This window comes from Motacilla alba, chromosome 1A, assembly GCF_015832195.1.
Source record: "Motacilla alba alba isolate MOTALB_02 chromosome 1A, Motacilla_alba_V1.0_pri, whole genome shotgun sequence".
In the NCBI taxonomy this organism is placed as follows: Eukaryota; Metazoa; Chordata; class Aves; order Passeriformes; family Motacillidae; genus Motacilla; species Motacilla alba.
In genome coordinates, this window is record NC_052031.1 from 12,537,170 (window position 1) to 12,555,984 (window position 18,815).

Consider the following 18,815-nt stretch of genomic DNA (forward strand, 5'->3'; position numbering starts at 1 on the left):
CCCCCTGCAATTCTGCTGTAAATAATAAAACATTCATGAAATTGCTTTCTCTGAGAGCTAATGGACAAGACGTGTTTACTGAAGAAGTTTCATTACTGTCTCCAGGAATGAGAAATAGATAACCTATAAAGCTGAATATGAGGTTAGTAAAATTCAACCCCTTAGTTCATACAAGAAAAGTAGGAATCTTAGACTGAGATAAATGGCTGCTTCACCAAGAAAGAAGACATCCTTTTCTTATCTCTATTTCATTCTATGTACATGGGAACAACATTGGCCACAGAAATCTGAACCGCAGAAGCATTATACTGGGATATTTAAATTGAAAAAAATAGAAAGATACACAAAACTAACATAATACTCAAAAACAGAAATTAGGACAAACCAACAAATTACATATGTTTAAGTCAACAAATCAGATTATATCAAAGAAATAAAACTCAGATTTGGAACTTAATGAATTGTCATAATGCAATTTAGGTCAGTTAGTACTTTTTTATGGAAAATGTTCTTTTTAAGTAGCTGGTTTTAGAGTCAGACTCCAAATTTTCTCAGAACTAAATTAATTCACTTATTTTTGCTAACATTTGGCACAAATTAGTTTTTTAATTAGCATTATGCAATACTAATAAACAATATTAAATGGATGAGGAACTGGTCAATTGGCAGATGTGAAAAATTAGTTCTTAAGTGGGACTCAGACATATTCTATGAAGTTTTATCTGGGGTACAGTTAATTTTCTTCCCAGTAGCACCTACAGTGCTATGTTTTGGATTTGTGCTGAACATAGTGCTGATGGCAGACTGATGTTTCAGCTATTGCTGAGCAGTGCTTACGCAGCATCTCAGCCAGCTGACTGGGACACACAAGAAGCTGGGAGGGACACAGTTGGGACAGCTGACCCCAATCCATCAGAGATACATCCCATATCATATGACATTGCACCCAGCAGTAGTATCTGGGGTACGAGGAGGAGGAGGGGGACATTCAGAGTGAATGGTGTTTATCTTCCCAAGTAACTGTTACATGGGATGCAGCCCTGCTTTCCTGGGGATGGCTGAACACCTGCCTGCCCATGCAAAGAGAATAAATTTCTTAGTTGGCTTGTGCATACAGTTTTTGCTTTACCTATTGAACTGTTTTTATCTCAACCCACAAGTTACCTGATTTTTCCCCTTTCAATCCACTGGGGTGGATTTTTCCCCTTTCAATCCACTGGGGTGCAAGCAGTGGAGGGTGGAAGCAAGCAGCTGACTGGGACTTGGCTGCCTAAAACCACAACACATCTGCACTGCTAATAAAGGCTTTACAGGGATGTCAATGGGATTGATGCTATCAAGTATTTAGAATAGTTGATTTAAAGACAGAACTAATCACTATAAAAGGCATTTGTGAAAGTCACACAGACAGGAAGATTGATAGAGAAGAGCACAGTCCAAACAACTGCTATCCTGACCTATTTAAATGAAATTCCGTGAACAAAAGTTCAAGACAAACCAAGAGCACAAAGGCAGTGTAACTTGTGGATCCCATACAGAGCTTGTGCTCTCCAGGTTTGTGATACACAGGCCTCTGATCCAAGCAATTCCGCAGAGGATGAGATCAGAAACCAGGCATGTTGTTGAGCTATCATGGTAAATCACACCAAAACATCACTTCTCAGTGCGCATGATTTGTGTTTGGGGTTGTTTGGTTGGGGTTTTTTTTTCAGTATTTTACAAAAGCACACCAAAATCCCCTTAGAGCAATAAGAAATACTCAACTCATAAGATTTCAAACTAAAACATAAATTGTATTAGCAGCATACTTCACATGAAATACTTAAGACTCAAACAACAGGATAAAGCAATATAATTAATGAAATATGTATCTTATAGAACTTTTATCCTGCTATAATACATTTTGTTCTGTCAGACTAACCAGCAACATATTAAAACTAGAAGAATTATAACAGATTTTTGAAATACAGCAATCATGTCAAATAAGCTACCAACAGAAGTAAAATGTGCTTAATACTGTCTTGTCTTCATTACTCAAGTAACACAAAAAATTCCTCCCGCTGTGTCCCTTCCCCCTCCCTGTTCTTCTTGCCCTCCTAATGCAAAGCAAGAAAAAACACATGACAGGCTTTGGTAAGACTAGCTGATTAGCTTGGGATTTTTGGTGCTTAGTGCATACTGAAATACCACAGGATTTACAGAAATGAGAACAATCTAAACTGCTGATCCAACAACTAATAATTACAGATCCTCCAACAGCACTGAACAAAGTTATTAATAAAGCCTGTAATGAAAATACAAGAAGTCCATGCTTTCTGGATGATGACATAGGCTCATTATGAAGGCACGATTATAATACATATAGCTTTTCCACAGTGAAGCACAAGCACATATCCTGGATAACATGCTCATTTTTACATACACAAAGCACTTGGGACAGATAAACTGAACCTGCCCAGCATAGCAGGGCATCACTAGGCTCACTCAATGTGGAAAATGAAGCAGGAATCTGGCTCAGAGGACGTGACATCAAAGCAGCGATAAATAAAGTATGGAGCCCTTAGCTTGAATTTCAGACAAGCTCAGATGCACTTCACAGGCTGATGTAGGGCTGGAAGAAAACTGGTTGAAGCAAGCATCAAAATGGCTGAGGACTCCAGAAGTGCATTTCATTGATCCCTATCTAGGTTTTTCTGTTTCTGATTTACTTCACCAAACTCGTGAATAACTGCAGGCACCTAATAAAAAGATCTACGCAAAAAATAAAATTAGCCCACAATTAATCCCAACCGGCTCAGAGAGATGGCTTTTTGGCTTTTCAACTCGTGCCTTGCAGATTTCTTTGTGATCATCCTTTATTGTAGGGACAAGCTGTAAATTAAAGGGGAGTGCTGCAGTTCTGCACTCCATCAGAGTGCTGCATGCTCTGCACTCCACAGTACAGCTCAGCATTGCCTTCAAGGGACTTCAGTCACTACCCAGGTTTCTGACTGGCACTGGAAAGACATGAAGCCTGTTCTACACATACCAAGGAGGGCAGCAGCCAAAGGTAACTGAAAACACACAGGCGTGCATTTCATGAATATGTGGCCAGCACACTGCCTAGAAAGCTGTACACACGGATGCAACCATTGTCATCACAAGGAAGATACCAAATCTGCTGGACAGGATCCCAAGACTGACACAAGTTTGCTGTTGTTCTTTCTAAGTAAAATTATTTTTTTTATTATTATTATATTACAGCCAATTTATTTGTTCCTTTAACATCCCCAAACCTCAGACTATCGAGCGTGAATGCCTAATGTGGCTTTCCTGTCCATAAAACTGATAGAATTCCTTCCTTCACAGGTAGTTCAGGTAAGACAAAATGGAAAGCTCTTAGCTAAATACTGGCGGTGAGATTTATAGCTTGTGCATACCTTCCTGCATGCTTAAAAGCATTATTAACACCTGCTTGTTAACAAATACTGTCCTTGGTTGTGCACCCTTCAGCACAGCTTTTCTGAAGTACAGTCAACACATCAGAAATGCACTGAGAAGTAATTCTGCCAAAACCTAGTCATCTTCATACCTCCTGTGACCATAAAGATAACCCATGGCTTTCCAGTACCCATTACTCTCCATGGGAAAGAAGCTTCTCCTGTCTCCTTCTTTACATACAGTACCTGACAAAAGCATTTCAACAACAACAAATAACAGTGTTACCCAGTGAACTGCCACTGTACTTAAAGTGTTTCAGTACAAATACTTGCTCAGGTTAGTTTCAACATATGCAATTTCCACTCCTGGTGTACTGAAACATAAAAAACAGATTTGTAAGTATTTTCATAAGTAGGTGACAGAAACTATTACATTTTCATGCAAGAGATGCAACATATGTATTAAATTGCCATCTAGAAAAAAAGGCAAATTTTAAAAGATTGGATATGTCATGGAATAAGCTATTTCATGCAACACAAATTAAGTTAATAGTATACTTCATAAAGCAACACCTATTAAAAAGGAATGGCTGTAACTGGTTTATGACTGAGGGGGCCAATTTTTTTTTTTGTTTTTATAAACAGAGCTGTATAAATTAAAGCATGTGGAACTAACAAGGAGATAAAAATTAAAGAGGTAGAAAGTACTAACCCACCTTTTGAAAAGAATAAAATGTCAATAAAATCAGAAAAGTAAGACTTAGAAAAGTGTCCAGAAGATGCCTAATGAGTATTAGTTAGAAACTATTTTATTGATTAGAGCAGAGGTAAAAGCAGTCTTAATCACAAAAGTAAAACTTGGAAGTATTCACCTGCTTTGAGCGTGGCACATTGCTGTTATTTTTTTCCATGAAGGACCATTTCAAAATGTTGGGTAAGGTTGGTGATTTCCATGTTGGCCACGGGTTGACAAATCTCCCATCTTTGCCCCTCTTGGATTTAGTTACATCCTCTTCTAATCTGTAGTCCAGCCTGAAGCTTTTTCTGAAGGTCCTGGAAGAATCATTGGCCCCGGAACCTCGACCTGAATTCTGACGTTTCTTCACTGCTTCCTTAGGGTACTGGTTACAGGCAGTTGAAGGCTGCTCTTCATCTGTGTTCTTATCCATACCTTTTTCAGGAGAGCTAAATCAAAATTTAAATTAATCAGTATTTTCTTGGTCTAGCATCAACATGCATAAGACTGATTGTTCTCACACACATTAGGAACAAGCCCACCTTTCCTGTTTCATGATCTACTGTATTTTTTTAATCAACAAAATATGCTTTTAAAACAGTCACTATTACACAAAAGACTTCAAAAACATGCTGTGACAAGCAGACATGAGGGCTCTTTGTAGTTCAGGCTGAATTTTACTCCCTGGAATGCACAGCTTCAGATACTAACACACTATTATCTACCAACTGCAAAAGTGAGGGGGAAGGGTTCTTTATTTCACATTTTGGAAGAACAGTCATTCCTCCTGAAACTTATAACATTTAGTACCTGATGTAACACAATCCTGCAAGTCTGTGCAAGAGACACTGGAAGCATACTGTACCTTAGGATTTGCCTATATAGTGACCTGGTTTTGTAGTAAAAACAGGAGTCTTCTGTGTCATTACTAACACTTATACCAACACATGCAGAGGAAACTCAGAACACAAAAGATATTTGGTACTGTTTCATATTTTGTCTAAAACAAACAAAAAGTTTATTACAATAAATAACTGTTTCAAAAACAATTTTGATACATTAACTGAACTGTCTGGTGAAAGGCCACGGGAAATTGAAATATTTTAAATCACACCTGCTACATTCACTCTTAATTCCACCACGAAAAATAGAAAAGTGAGAAAATAACTGAGAAAAACTTGTTTCTATGATGTCACGATTCAGGTACATTTCTTAGAAAACTACCAACTCAGTATTCCAAACTCTACTTAGGTGTTGTAGACTTTACAAATATAATCAAATCATACCCAAGGTAGAAAAACCAAATAGCCCTATTTTATTAGAAGTTGCCAAAGCAATTCAATTGAACCTAAATGCTTCAATTTCTATGTTTACTTTCAACTGACACGTTGAAAGTAAATACACTGTTCTGTTAGCTTAAAAAAATGGTTACTGTTATAATGAGTGCACAACTTTCTGGCATTTACAAATTCTACCGAATTAAAACTGAAAGACAACTAGTAATGAACAGACAGCACTGTTTACAGCTTAGGTGCAGGAATAATTTTTAGGAAAAAATGGTGAAGTTCATCCTGTGGAACATTCTCCACCCATCTAGTAGATGGACACAGTTTTATCCTATCTACTGTTTCACTAACTCAAATACTCAGACTCCAGCTGTACACTCAGAAGCACTGGGCTGATGTAGGCAAGGCAGTCCATGCAAACAACATTATCAGAGAACAGAACTGAAGCTCACAGTTTCCTTAGAAATTGCATAACTCACTCTGCCCCCATAAGCTCAATTAGAGGGAAAATTAAATATATTGTTCACTGCAACATTTCAGCCAAGATGTTACACACATGTGTCAGCAAACTGAACCCAAATGCATCTGCTGCTGATGCTCCAACTTCAAATACTGAGTCCTTTTCTGCTATTTCAGCAGCAGCTGACGACTAACAGTAAGTATGGTATCAGGTGCAAATAATATGACAATTGATAAATATTGTGAAATTTTCTTAACAAAATAACCATTATTGTGCTATACAGTAGAGATAAAATACTAACATGTCAAAATTAATTTCTAATAAAAAAGCATGAACAGCGTTCAGAAAACACAGCTGATAGAATGCTTTCTTTTACCCCTGCTCACAATTTTATTTTATGTAATTGCTTTGCACTCCTGTTTCCCTGCAGTTTTACTGAAACCACTCCACTTATGTACTTCCTCTTTAGCATTAGGATACCACATCTGCACCATAATTTAAATTTAACTGTTGCTATTTCTAGGCTTTTTTCCTCTACTCCACTAAACATTTCCCAGAATCAGCCTTCAATGGACACTCATCTTGCTCTATAGCATTTTAAGCTGATGTAAATGGTAACACGAGGAATCAGTGCCACAAAAAGGCAGACAGAATACCCAAAAAATGGTACTGAATATTTTGGCTGTTACTTTAACTCAAGAGTTGGGTTTGGGTTTTCTTTTGCATCCCTTAAAGAGCATTTTCAATGCCAAATCAGTTTATTAATTTAGCAAAGTGCACAGACACAGCATAAAAGAGCTACTCTTTCAGAAAGCATCATGAAAACAAATCACAAAAGGTTAATCAGATAGATACTTAATTTCAGGAAATGATTCTGTTAACATCTCAGATGTCTGATTTTTAAAATATATATAACTACCATAATTATTGCTCCTACAAGACATTTTATATTAGAGACTGGGGTGCCTAACGTTTTATTTTTAAGCTTCTGTTTATCTATTCATTCATCTCTAAAATGGGTGAATTTTACTTTTGCTTAAGCCTTCATATAAACCTTTGATCTTTCTCTGAAAGTATAAACCCCAAAGGGAAGCAGGGATCGACTACGCTGATTAAACAAAGACAATGCCAAAGCATTTAAGGCACTGCAGGTATCTATCTGTCTGCCAACATATTTTCCACATGATGCACATACATTACTTTAATTAGTATTCCATAAGCAACTGAAGGGATAAAAGACCTCAGTGCTCACAGAATACTTTAAACCTTTTACATGCATAAGAAAGGGACACATTTACAATCAGTTAAAGTATTCCTGAAGAACTGTAGGTTCCTTTGAAGTATCAGTCTTGCCAGACAGTTTCTGTTCCATTTAAATTTATTAAATATATCCTACAATATTCATGACATAGTTTTCCTATATAGAAGAGCAAGATGATAATTTCTTGAAAGCCAGAAATCATTAGCTTAAAATAAAACCCAACCAACTATAAGTCCAAGAAGATTCTTATGCTTCTGCAAAAGAAAGCCTCTAGAGATAAGGAGATTTAGCAGGTATACTTTAAACACTAGAAAATACCCAATCAGAAATCAGTTGGTTTTTCTGCCAGCTTTCCTAAATTCTTCCTATCCAAAAATAATAGTTTGGCACTTGAAAAACTACTTTAAGCACATCAATGGTAGCAAAAATTATGAGCTATAGAGATACGAAAATCAAACTGGAGCAGAGTCCCGTTCACTTAGGAGGGACAGAGGGAAGGGATCACATCCCTGGTGAATGTTTATTGTTATGTAAAGTTCTACACAACATCTTTTTATACTTTTAAACATAAAGAAAAAACTACTATTCTACTTAAAATCATTAAAAAGTTTCCTGGCAAATGGAACACATCCTTCTGGATGAGGCAACTTACCCCAACAGAGGGCAAGTGCATTGACAGTGTTTGCAAGAGGGGCTCAGGAGAGACACAAGGCAGCCACCCTCTCTCTGTCCTCAGAGATGCTTCATGCTTTCAAGTGAATTCAGAAGAGGAAATGAACCAAGAACATACAAACTCCTAAAGAAGACCATTAGTCATCCAAATTCACAAGGCCAGAAGGTGTTCTAGGCAGAGGGGAAGAACACCACTGGCTGATGAATAAGACAAAGTTGAACATGAATCAAAACGCAGAGCTCACAGATCAGGTTTTCCAACATCAAATACTAGGCACCTCTCGTAATCCACAAAGGAAGAGTGAAGTTGTAGATCTGGCAAGACATGGCATGGAAGATCCATGTCTGACATCCCACTAAACTGTCTTACACCTGTAAACAGCATACAGCCCTTCGGACAACAGGTTTTGGGTAAATGGTTTGTTTATTTTAGCATTGCTTATATAACTGAAAATCTGGATACAAGTATTTTGGCTTTGAGCCTTGTGTTTATTTAGGAAAATAATAAAAACATAGCTAAATATTTTAATGTTGTGTTTCAAAAGGTTTGCAAAAGGATACAACAACATTACAAGAAGCACTCTGCCATTATAATTTTTCTTTTAAAATGGTCTTTTAAACAAATTACTTTAACACAGGTATAAAATCTCTTGTCTTCACCTTTTCCACCCAGTCTCTGCTAAGATCTGCTGCTCCATAAATGAAATGGATGTAGTTTCCCCTACTAATCACAGAGCCATGCACAACATGCTACAAAGCATCAAATTGGCCAAAACAGACTTACCCTTCTTTTCTACTCAGAAATGTGGTCCTTATGTAACAAATCCACAGGCCTGACAGTTTAGGAATTACTATGAAGCTATGGTTTACTGGAACACAGCAACTTCCCCAAAACTTTACAATTGCCTAGTAAACATTCCATAGCTTCCCTAATACCTTGAATTTCTCTGCTTTTTTGAAGAAAAGGGTTTGGTTCAGTTTTAATCACTGTCTCTGCATAAACTACATCCAGAACTAGGCTGCACTAATGATCACCTAGAAGAGACAGCACATAATTCCCAGCAAACTCATACCACTGCAGCCTTACCAAAACAAGACTCTGAGCTTTCTCCATATACAGCTACACAACTCTGAAGTTTTCTTTCATTATACATATTTTTAATGACTGCAGAAATCCAAGCTTTTTGGCTTGAAATAAAACAAAAAATTGTTTCAGTTAGAAGGAAAGGTATTTGCAAATGCTAGGGAGCATGTAAGTAATTGGCTCCCACAAGCTTTACTATCAAACGACTGCCAGCTAAGTTTTGGCTCTGCTTTTGTTTTCCCTTCAGGTCTGAAATTGGCTGCTTTAATTAATGAACAGTTTGAGACTGGAAAATTCTGAATGCATTTAAACTTTTATTGTGCAGTACTTTAAGTTGTTCCATCTTACCATTGTAGACAAACCAGAACAAGAATCTGAGCTTTCTCTGAGCTGTATACTGCTACACATCTTGAAGTTTCTTTCACTATACCTTTTTTTTATCACTGCACAGCAGTTGCACCAGCAGTTATTCCAGATCCTCTTGTTATTAGGATTTCACACAAAGATTTCTCAAGCTTGCATTAGCTGATCTGCGAATACTTCTATTATTTGAATCACATTAAAAATCCTTAGTAACAAAAAGTGTTGCCAAAATTTTCATTCAACAGATCTCTAAGTATCCTGATTCTACACTGTCCTTGTGTACTTTTCAAGAAAGATGAATAAAAGAGTTGATAACAGAAAAAGGAATAGCTCTCTCCATAAACAGCCTCATGGAACGAGAATAAGTCCTTTATCATTCTTATCTAGCTTTGAGGATCAACAGTAAAACAAAGCAAAGTTTTATTTAGACATCATGGAGAACTATAAGATTACAAATAAAAAAAAGGTGAGATATCTACCCATGGTCATCTGTTGTTAGGCTGATTCTTTAGCAGCTGTATTACCATGAGCCAATCCATTTCTGTCCTCACTACTCACCCAGGTTTGCCAAAACAAATATTTTAGTCCACATGGTGAACTTGTTTAAGAAACTAATCTAGCCGATAGTCACTTCTTACCTTACCATCCCTAGAGAAGCATTTAATTTTCACCTGCATCACTGAGCAACCATGCAAGTGTTTATACCAACAAACTGGTTAGGACAGGGAAGGGTAAGAACAGGAATATATTGTTGTAAACAAAAACTACTTATGCCAGCACTGGCCTAGAAAAAAATAATTAATTAAATACCTTCCATTTAGAATTCACTGTGTAGCTCAGTTACACATACCACCAAGTGAGGTCCAACAATTCCTCCTACCCTTTCATTTTCAATCTATTCCCTTCCAAGGTTTCATTTACACTTAGTACTGATGATGCTGCAACTCTCCCTTTACCTCCTTAGATAGTAATGTTTCATATTATAACCAAGCACATTCAATAGCTACCTACCACCCACAAGGCAGCCCACTCCCATTACTACACATTCCTCCTCTATTTTGCTGGCATTCATTAGGGGAACTAAACCAACAGAAAGTTATTCATGCCTATCAGCTACACCTTTACATGCCTCTGGATACAAATGCAAATAGGCTTTAGAGTCAGACCCATAGTAGTCCCTGGAGCCAATTTCTAAAGGCTGGGTTAAATCTGACCAGCTGCGGGCATTGTGTCAACTGAATAAAGACGCTGGATCTGGGACAATACATAACTATATTCCCTTTGTTTCCAGGTGCCCTAGCTGATTGTCCCCATCCAATATGAGCATTCTGTAGTCCCCAAACATGTCTGTGATCTGTAAATAATAGAAGATTTTTGTCACATGCATATCCTGTTTAGGTTGTGATCCTTGATATGACAGTAGCTGTCCATAGGGGACATGCAGCAGAACAGAGATGACAGACCCAAGAGCCCATTTCTTTAGCAATACAGGCCTTTAAAAGAAATTCTTTTCCTCTCTACCCTCATCTTTTACTGCAGTCTTGAATAAAAGAATTCAAGAGTTGGCTTGTGGCCATCACATCTGAAAGAGCAGCCTAGACTATCATTATGATTAAGCACAAGAGCAGTGTAATTCTGTGCTATTGCTGAAGCAGTCACCAAAGGGAAGCTGGAGTCAAATCTCCCTACACCAGAAAGGAAATTGCTTTCCTTTGCTCTCCCTAAACAACTAGTTTCATAAGACTAGTTAATTTATAGGCAAGAATGTTGAAAGAACAAGAGCTGGAATCAAAGTTTTCTTACCCGCTCCGCACACCTGTCTCAGGCTGACACACAGAAGAAAGGTTTGTGCATTACAGCTGTGTTATGGTACAGAAGACAATACCCGAGTCACAAATCAAATGCAAACAATTTTTAAATCAACAGAAAAGTAAGTGTAGATAGCATATGCACACAGCTGTACAGGTAGGTCGTGGATTCCAACAGCAACTACAACCTCCACGGATGGCCCTTCATACTTAGACAGAATTTCAATAAAGCTTTTCCAAAAGAGCAAACATGAAACTTGTACCAAGCCAGCTATAGGATCCAGAGCCCAGCTTTAACGTTCTAGCACCAGCTGCACTGCTGTAACTATTTATGCAAACGAGCAGTTCATTAGTTTCAGTTGGTTACTGATGTGACTCCGGTTAATGAGAGAGGCACACCTTGCCAGGATGGGGTTTACTGTTAGAAAAAATTGTCAAACTTTGAAGTTGAGCATTTAAAAACAAACTTTATCCACTCCTATGTGTTGACAGCCTCTACATCTTGGAGTTTGCATTTTAAGTTATAATGCCATTGAAGCTGTTAGCATGTTTTTCTTAACTAAAAAAAAAGTTTTAAAATATTACAAGCTCACACTCCATCCTAAGGGTAAAGGTTTTCCATCTAACATCTTAATGTCAATTAGATATGACTAAACCCAAATGCTATTACATGTAATGAACTTAAGGCTCCACTTCAACATGCTGTGGGAGAAAACTGATGTCCTTTGTAGCATGTGGTTAGAGAGGCAATGTAAGGACTGTTTCCATAAAAACGAACAGAAATCATGTTAAAGCTTTGATGCATAGGATCCACATGGCAAAGTAGGATCTAAAGTTCATTTGCCATCGACTCCAGCACTTTCTATGCGTGCAATTGCTATCTCCACCTCATTTACTAAGCCTTTTAATTTTCTTTTTCCTTGTCTCCCCACGCCAGAAAAGAACAAACACCTATGTAAACTTCCTCTAGACTCATACCAAGAATAATCCTTTAAAACTCTATAAAACCTCAGTTGTCCAGGAAGTGCAGCAACACCCAAGAACTCCATTTTATTTTTAAGTTAATAGACAGCCATAAAATTTTGTTTATATTCATATTTAAAGGCTTGTCTATTTTGATTCCCTCTTTTCAGTTCAAGGTCTAGGCGCATTGGGTCCAGTGTAATTTCTCTCCAGCATGAAAATACTTCCCTAAATTCTTTCCATTCTATTTGATTTTCAAGATAAAATCAACTTTTGCTTGTCCTAACAACATTCTTTCTCTCCCTCCATGTATTTACATACACCACATACATATATGGATTTTACAGAACTGTTTATAACATTTGAATTCAAATTCATTGAAATCCAGTCAAATAAATTTCCAGGTCGGGTAAGATAAGGAAGTGATTTTTTTTTTCATTGAAATAAATGCTTTTCATCAATGCACCTGTTCAAAGGCCAACTTTTTTAAAATGAGTTAAGCCAAAAGGTCACCAGCCTTTTCAAATAATGAAAGTTCTGAACATCCAAGCTTCATACCGGAAAGCCAGAAAACACATCCAATACAGCACCCTTACAGTTCTTTAACTGAAACACATCCATTTGAAGAGGAAATTCCAAGGAACAGTACAGAGACACAGCAAAACATCAATCCTGAAGGAAACTGGAAACATCATGATACATAAGTGTTTCTCATTACACCTTTTTTTCCTATATATAAAGGGCCTTTGATTCCATCCCCACAACTCTAGATTACAATGTCTTCACTACTCTAAACAAAATGCAAAGTGCTTTGGTTGTTAGTCAACAACAGAAGCGTTAATACTAGAAGTTGTGTGGTTTGGGTTTTTCTTCTTATGAAAGAGTCAAGGCATACTTCCAACACAAACATGAGCCATCTACTAATTTTCAAGGCACCATCCTAAATACATAGGTGTTTTAAGGAGACAAAGTGTTTCATGTAAGCACATCTGCACAGACACACATAAACATCTTGCTATTGCCACATTTTTATCAGAAACAGTTGAATATCACTGAAACCTTCCCACAAAAACCAGTGCAAAGCACGACAAAAATATTTCCAAATATTTTAAGCAATAAAACCTGCTGTCATATCATAAGCCTTACTCACCAGACAGTAGGACTTCCAGCTCCCACCACAGTTAACAGGTCTTACAGAAGAAGTAACTCTTGACAGAAATTCTGTAACACCCAATGTTCCACTCACACATCTTATCAAACTTTGGTTTCCACACTAGGGCAATGATGGCAGCAGTGTTTTCACAGTGTCACTTGGCAATGCCCAGCTCTCTTTCCTGAACAGCTTGCCAGGTTTATCTGCTTGGGCACAGTTGCAAGCTATTCAAACCCAAACCATCCCTTCCTTGTACAGCTGCTAAACACCAAGGTGTTACATGCCAAGGATACATAACACATAACTCCTTTCCTAGATTTTCTAAGAATATTTAAACTAAGTGCAACATTTAGTTTACAGAAAAATCCTTTTTGCTCAAATCTTTAGGCACAAGGCAATCAAGTGATTTTCCATAGTCCTGGCTCTGAATGTATTAGAAGTAGGGATCACACTGCAACCTATGAAGTTCAAGCAATAGACTGAAAAAAAAATAAAGGGAGACTAGGAAAAGATTCAAAGATGTGACAAAAAGCAAAACTAATTTCACTGCAGGTGTTACATATAAAGACACTAATTAATATAGCAGTATTTCTGTTTTTCTCATCACAGACAAAATAATTGCCTTCCTTTTTGCTGAAAAGAACTTAAAAATTATTTCTGAAAGAAGAATTAACAGCTTTGGTTCAATCTTGAGCTTATAAAGGCTGAGGAAATAGCATTTTTCTCCTGGTTATTCCTCAAATCTACTTAGATAATGCAAGTGAATAAAATTATAACAGTGGGTTGCTTCCTCTTAAAAAGGCTTCACATCTCTTTTGATTTGAGGCCAAGCAGAAGCTGAATAACTGTTATTTATATTGAACAGTTTCACTGTCATCCCTTACTTCCCTCCTCTCCCAAAAACAACTCCCCATCATCCATAACTGAATCAAACAGGGCTTTCCAACCTCCAGATACCAAAAAATCCTATTGTTTTTTTATAATAGGCATTTCAGTTTGAGATAATTAGGGGTATTTTGAAAGCCACTATTGCAACAATTCTTGAATTAATAAGTAAAAAGAATAATATTCTTGTCTTCCTCAAAATTTTATCTACAAAATAAGATAAGATTCCTACTTTCTTAACTGATACACCTGCTACTATGAATTAAAAAAATACTCTTTTCAAGGGTATTTCTGCAAGAAAACTGAAGTGGTTTTCCTGTTATTATCTTTAATTTTGATGCCACTTCAGTCGGTGCAGTTTGAGAATTAAAAAAAAAAAACTCTAAGTACAAATAGTACTTTAAAACTAAAAACTTGCTTCAAAATCACCATTTAGTAAATGGAAGAAATCATATTCGTCACCAGAAAAAAACATTTCTGCATAAGTTCATGAATTCTACTGCATGCAGTCAACAACCACTTTCCCCAAACCCTTGCTAGCTAGAGATAATTGACGATCATTGAGATTATTTGACTGCACTAATTACATTAAACGGCCTCCTCAATACCCTGCACTTCACACTGTACAATTCGAACAGAAACATCTGTTCGTGCCTCCTCTTCAAAAGAAAACATTCTCCAAGCAGCCGACACTACGGAGCGGATTTTTTTTTTTTTTTTTTTTTTGCGATTATATAACTTGTTTCTTTCCGAGCACTGCAGCAGCATGTTTTACTGTCAATTGACAGAAACGAAAGCCGTGCGCTGGAAGCAGGACTTTTTCCTTGCAGGGTTTCTTTCGCCGGTGCGAAGGATCCGCCGGTCGCAGCTGGCGTTGGAGCTGGAGCCCGTCGGGGTCTGCACGCAGCCGGGGCGGCGGGCAGGGAGCGGGGCAGGGGCACACAGGCAGCCGGGCTCCGTGGGCAGCCGGGCTCCGCCACTCCTCCCCGGCCGGGAGCGGGGCTCGCCGGCCACCCGCACCTCGCCCGCCCACCCGCGAACTTTTCCGAGCGGGTGCCCGCTCCCGCTCTACCCCGCTCCCACCGCCTCCCGCAGCGGCTCAGCCGCTCCCCCGCACTCACCGGCGGGGCCCCGGTACCGTGTGTGTGTCTGGAGAGCCCCGCTGCCGCGCTCGGAGCAGGTGCTCCGCTCCTCCGGCCGCTAGCCGGGCTCTGTGGGCGGCAGCCCGGGCAGTGTCTCCCCTCCGGACAGGCACGGGGAGGGAGCCGCCGCTCGGCTCGCTCCGGTTCCCCGCTGCTCACGAGAAGGCGCGGGGGCAGAGACCCCCGGCCCCAGAGCGCTGCTGCCGCTGGAGCGCCGCTCACCTCCGAGGGTGCTGCTGCCGCCCCTGAAGAGTCTCGTCCCCCTTCTCCTCCTCCTCCATGGTGCCGCTCCACCCCTTGCACGGCGGCGGCTCCGTAGGTCTCCGGTAGGAGCTGTCGAACGGCTGCGGCGTTCCACCTGACCAGCCCGCCGCCGAGGGCAGCGCGACGAGCTGCGCGGAGCAGCTCCACAGCGCCCGGCGCCCCGCCATGGCGAGCCGGGGCTCCGCGACGCCCGGCCCCTCACCGTGGCGGGCAGAGGGCACCACACAGCCCGGCCCCGCACCGCGGAGCGGCGCCGTTAGCAAGATGGCGGCGGGGGGCCGTGTCTGAGGGACACGGGGAGCCGCGGAGCCATGGCGGGACAGGGTCGGAGCTGCCGGCACGTTCTGCCCCTGGAGGCCGGGCTGCTCCTCGGCGCCGGCGAAAGGGAAGCACACAGCTGTGCTCCTGGCTGGCTCCGATGGGCGGTAAGCGCTGCCAGCAGCTCCCTTTGGGAGCACGAATATGCTCCGACCACCAGGTGCTGCGGGGAAAAGTTTCCTGGGCTCGGCTGTCCCGGCAGCCCGGGGCAGTGCCGCCATCCCCGGGCTGCCGGCACTCACGGGAGGTGCGTTGTGCGGGCAGAGTAGCCCATCCTGCAGGCTCCTATATGCATCTGTATCCCTTCGGCCCTGGGAAGGTAAAACTCGTGTCCAAGTCACTTCACGTGCTGGGTTACAACCATCCCCTCGCTCCCTGCTCACTTCTGACAGACGTTTCCAGACTGTGGGCTGAGAATTGAGACATTTTGAGGCACCCAACCCAGAGGAATTGGGTTCTCAGAAATAAATGCGTATTTTAAAACTATTTCCTTACTTCCTTAAGGGCAGTGGTTGGCAAAGAGCAAAGCTATGCAGGTGTGATGTGAAAAACACCCAGTATTATCTAGCCAGTGATATGAAATCTAAGACTATCTGGAGCTCTGATAAGATGTTTATGTCCATTTTATCTTGAAGCTTGGGACTGGATGTATGGTTCATTGGTAAAGAAATCCTACCTATGTTTAAGGCTGAAGTTCTCAATGCATGTCTTGGAAGACTAGAAATACGGGCCTTACTCTTCTGTTATCTGTCATTCTCTTAGTTTCCTTAAGGTAAAGGAATCATAAAACTATCAAGCTGCCTTGTTCTGTGTGAGTTATCTGTTTTCTGTGTTCTTTACATAGTGATACAGATATATATTGATTGCTTATGGTCAGGAAGATTTGCTGACCTTTGCCAGTGTAAATTCCTGATTTATTTCTTACTTCTGCTCCTTCTTGCCTGATATTTCCTGATCATTTCATCTACCACTATGTCTAATGCTAAGCTGGCCTTGTAGCAATGACTTCTACTCATAATTATTGAACACAAATCTATATGGATTGAAATTATTTCTACTGTTACTTTATGCAGTCTAAGATCTCCTGAATGATTTGGATCGCAAAGCTGTTCTGATCAATGACCATTAACAGTAATAATTACTGCCTGTGTATAGAAATCTGTGTAAGCCATAGGTAAGTCCCTCCAGGCTGGTAGTAGCTGATTACCAACAGCAGCAGATTTGGGATTCTCATCTTCCACTTCAGCTGAGTTTTTCCTAGTAGGCAGCCCTGGCTCCACATGTGGTGTGGAAATAGTTTGTGTATCACCAGTGCTATGAAAGTCACAGCTTGGGAGGCTCTGCTTCGGTAAATGCATTTTTTCTGTACTACAAATACAGATGTCAGTGGTGGAGGCTGTAAGTAAAGACACCTGTGCAGCATGCAATTTTCAACTTAAAAGGAAACATGCCCAGTGAGGAATGATGCTGTTTTGTTGTTCAAGTAATATCTGACACTGCTAGAAGTATATCAGTGTATTACCAGCTGTGCCCTACCAGCATGTACAACATGAGAAAATTCCACTCCAGAGGTGCTGTTCAACAGAACCAGGATTTTAAACTAGTTTCCTGCTTCAGTATTCCCTGGAGCCAGTTGAGATCTCAGTCTAGTACGGCTGCTTTGGTGGGTTTTGATTTTTCAATGTCTTATACACAAAAACACATCTAAACTGAGGAGAAGTCCCAGGGGAATATTTGTGCTGAAGTAGTTGTGTAAACCCAGAACAGGGATGTCTCTGACTCCTAACACTTGCCAGACATGCTAATATGTTTAGAGGACTGATGGTAGGATCCTGCAGGGGTTGGAAGCCAGAAGTTTCTAACAGATGGGAAGGTTCCAGCCATCTGTGCATGAGGTAAGAGTTTTTGCTTGGCATCTCGTCTTAAGAAATGGAGATTTAATAATTTTATTTCTGTTAGTGCCATGTACTCCTGACTACTCATGCACTTTTACTGCTCAGATTGACCCTATGTATTGTCCCCTGTTTGTGAAAGTAGAAAAGCTATGAGAGCTTCTTTGTACTGCAGAGAGGCACAAATACTAAGGGATAGGAGAATGGGGTTATTTAGGAGTCAGTGCATTTCTTTTTCCTCACAATGAAATCTAACAGCTTAAACAGAATAATTTTTTTATTGACACTTTTGGGATATACCATTTAGGAAGGGTAAGTTCCTTAAACTAGCTTAATTTGCTTAGTGCAACAACCTGTATCTTAATTAGAATCGCACAGTACTAGTACTTCATGGATTTTATCTGCAGTGGTGTCTTTCCCTTAGAGATAGTGCATTAATCATGGGCAGGACAGCTTGACTAACTTGATTATAAAATTGCTCTTGATGAAAGGTTTAACCTTCTTCACAGCTGAAGTTTGTCAGTATTTTGTTTCGATCTCTCAAGTGTATGTTAATGTCTTTTTCACAAAGTCTAATTTAGTTGGTTGACTTAAGCTGTGTCAGAGAAAGATACTAATTGTCTTGTAACTGAAGCACAATCTAAAGCAAGAAAAAAATAGAAATTCTTACAGTTAAAATGTTATAGCTTTATAACTGATCTGAACTTAATTGAAGATCCTCCTAGATGACAGAGTAAAAATGTTGTGCCATCTCTCACTACATCCTAAAATACCAAGTCATAGTTCAAAATCCCTTTTGGCTGAGGTTTGCTATTTCCTGGGCAATGTTTACTGTTATACTGCAGATGCAGTTTATTGCAGAAAAAAACCCCACACTTGGTGGAACAGTTTGTGCTGGATATCTGAGTGAAATAAACTATCAAAAAAAAAAAAAATCACCACTCTAGTATTGGCTTTACAGGAATTTTTACTAGCATAGAAATTTAGCACCAAAAGAAATTCGACTGAGCTAGTAAGAGCCTCTCTGGCAAAACTGGCCCATATTGGGACATAACCAGAAAGCCTAACCTTGCCCTTCTAATTACAGTGTGCAGAAGTAACCACCCGTA

At 39.8% G+C, this 18,815-nt stretch overlaps 1 protein-coding gene across 3 annotated transcripts in view; it reads right to left on the reverse strand.

Moving 5' to 3' along the window:
• The window catches only part of NAPEPLD (N-acyl phosphatidylethanolamine phospholipase D), a 25,296-nt gene extending 8,438 nt beyond the window's left edge, over nt 1–16,858 (reverse strand). For 2 of the 3 annotated variants that reach the window (XR_005258985.1, XM_038154322.1), the window contains exons 1-2: nt 15,455–16,858; nt 4,292–4,604 (exon numbers count right to left, since the gene is read on the reverse strand). Coding sequence is in view for 2 of the 3 variants with exons in the window: in XM_038154322.1 (XP_038010250.1) it covers nt 4,292–4,604; nt 15,455–16,035 (894 nt within the window). In the remaining variant the exon portion in view is untranslated. Of the gene's footprint in view, nt 1–4,291; nt 4,605–15,211 lie in introns of all 3 variants that reach the window. The other variant, XM_038154323.1, reaches the window with a different exon arrangement.
• Nucleotides 16,859–18,815: the final 1,957 nt, after the last annotated feature.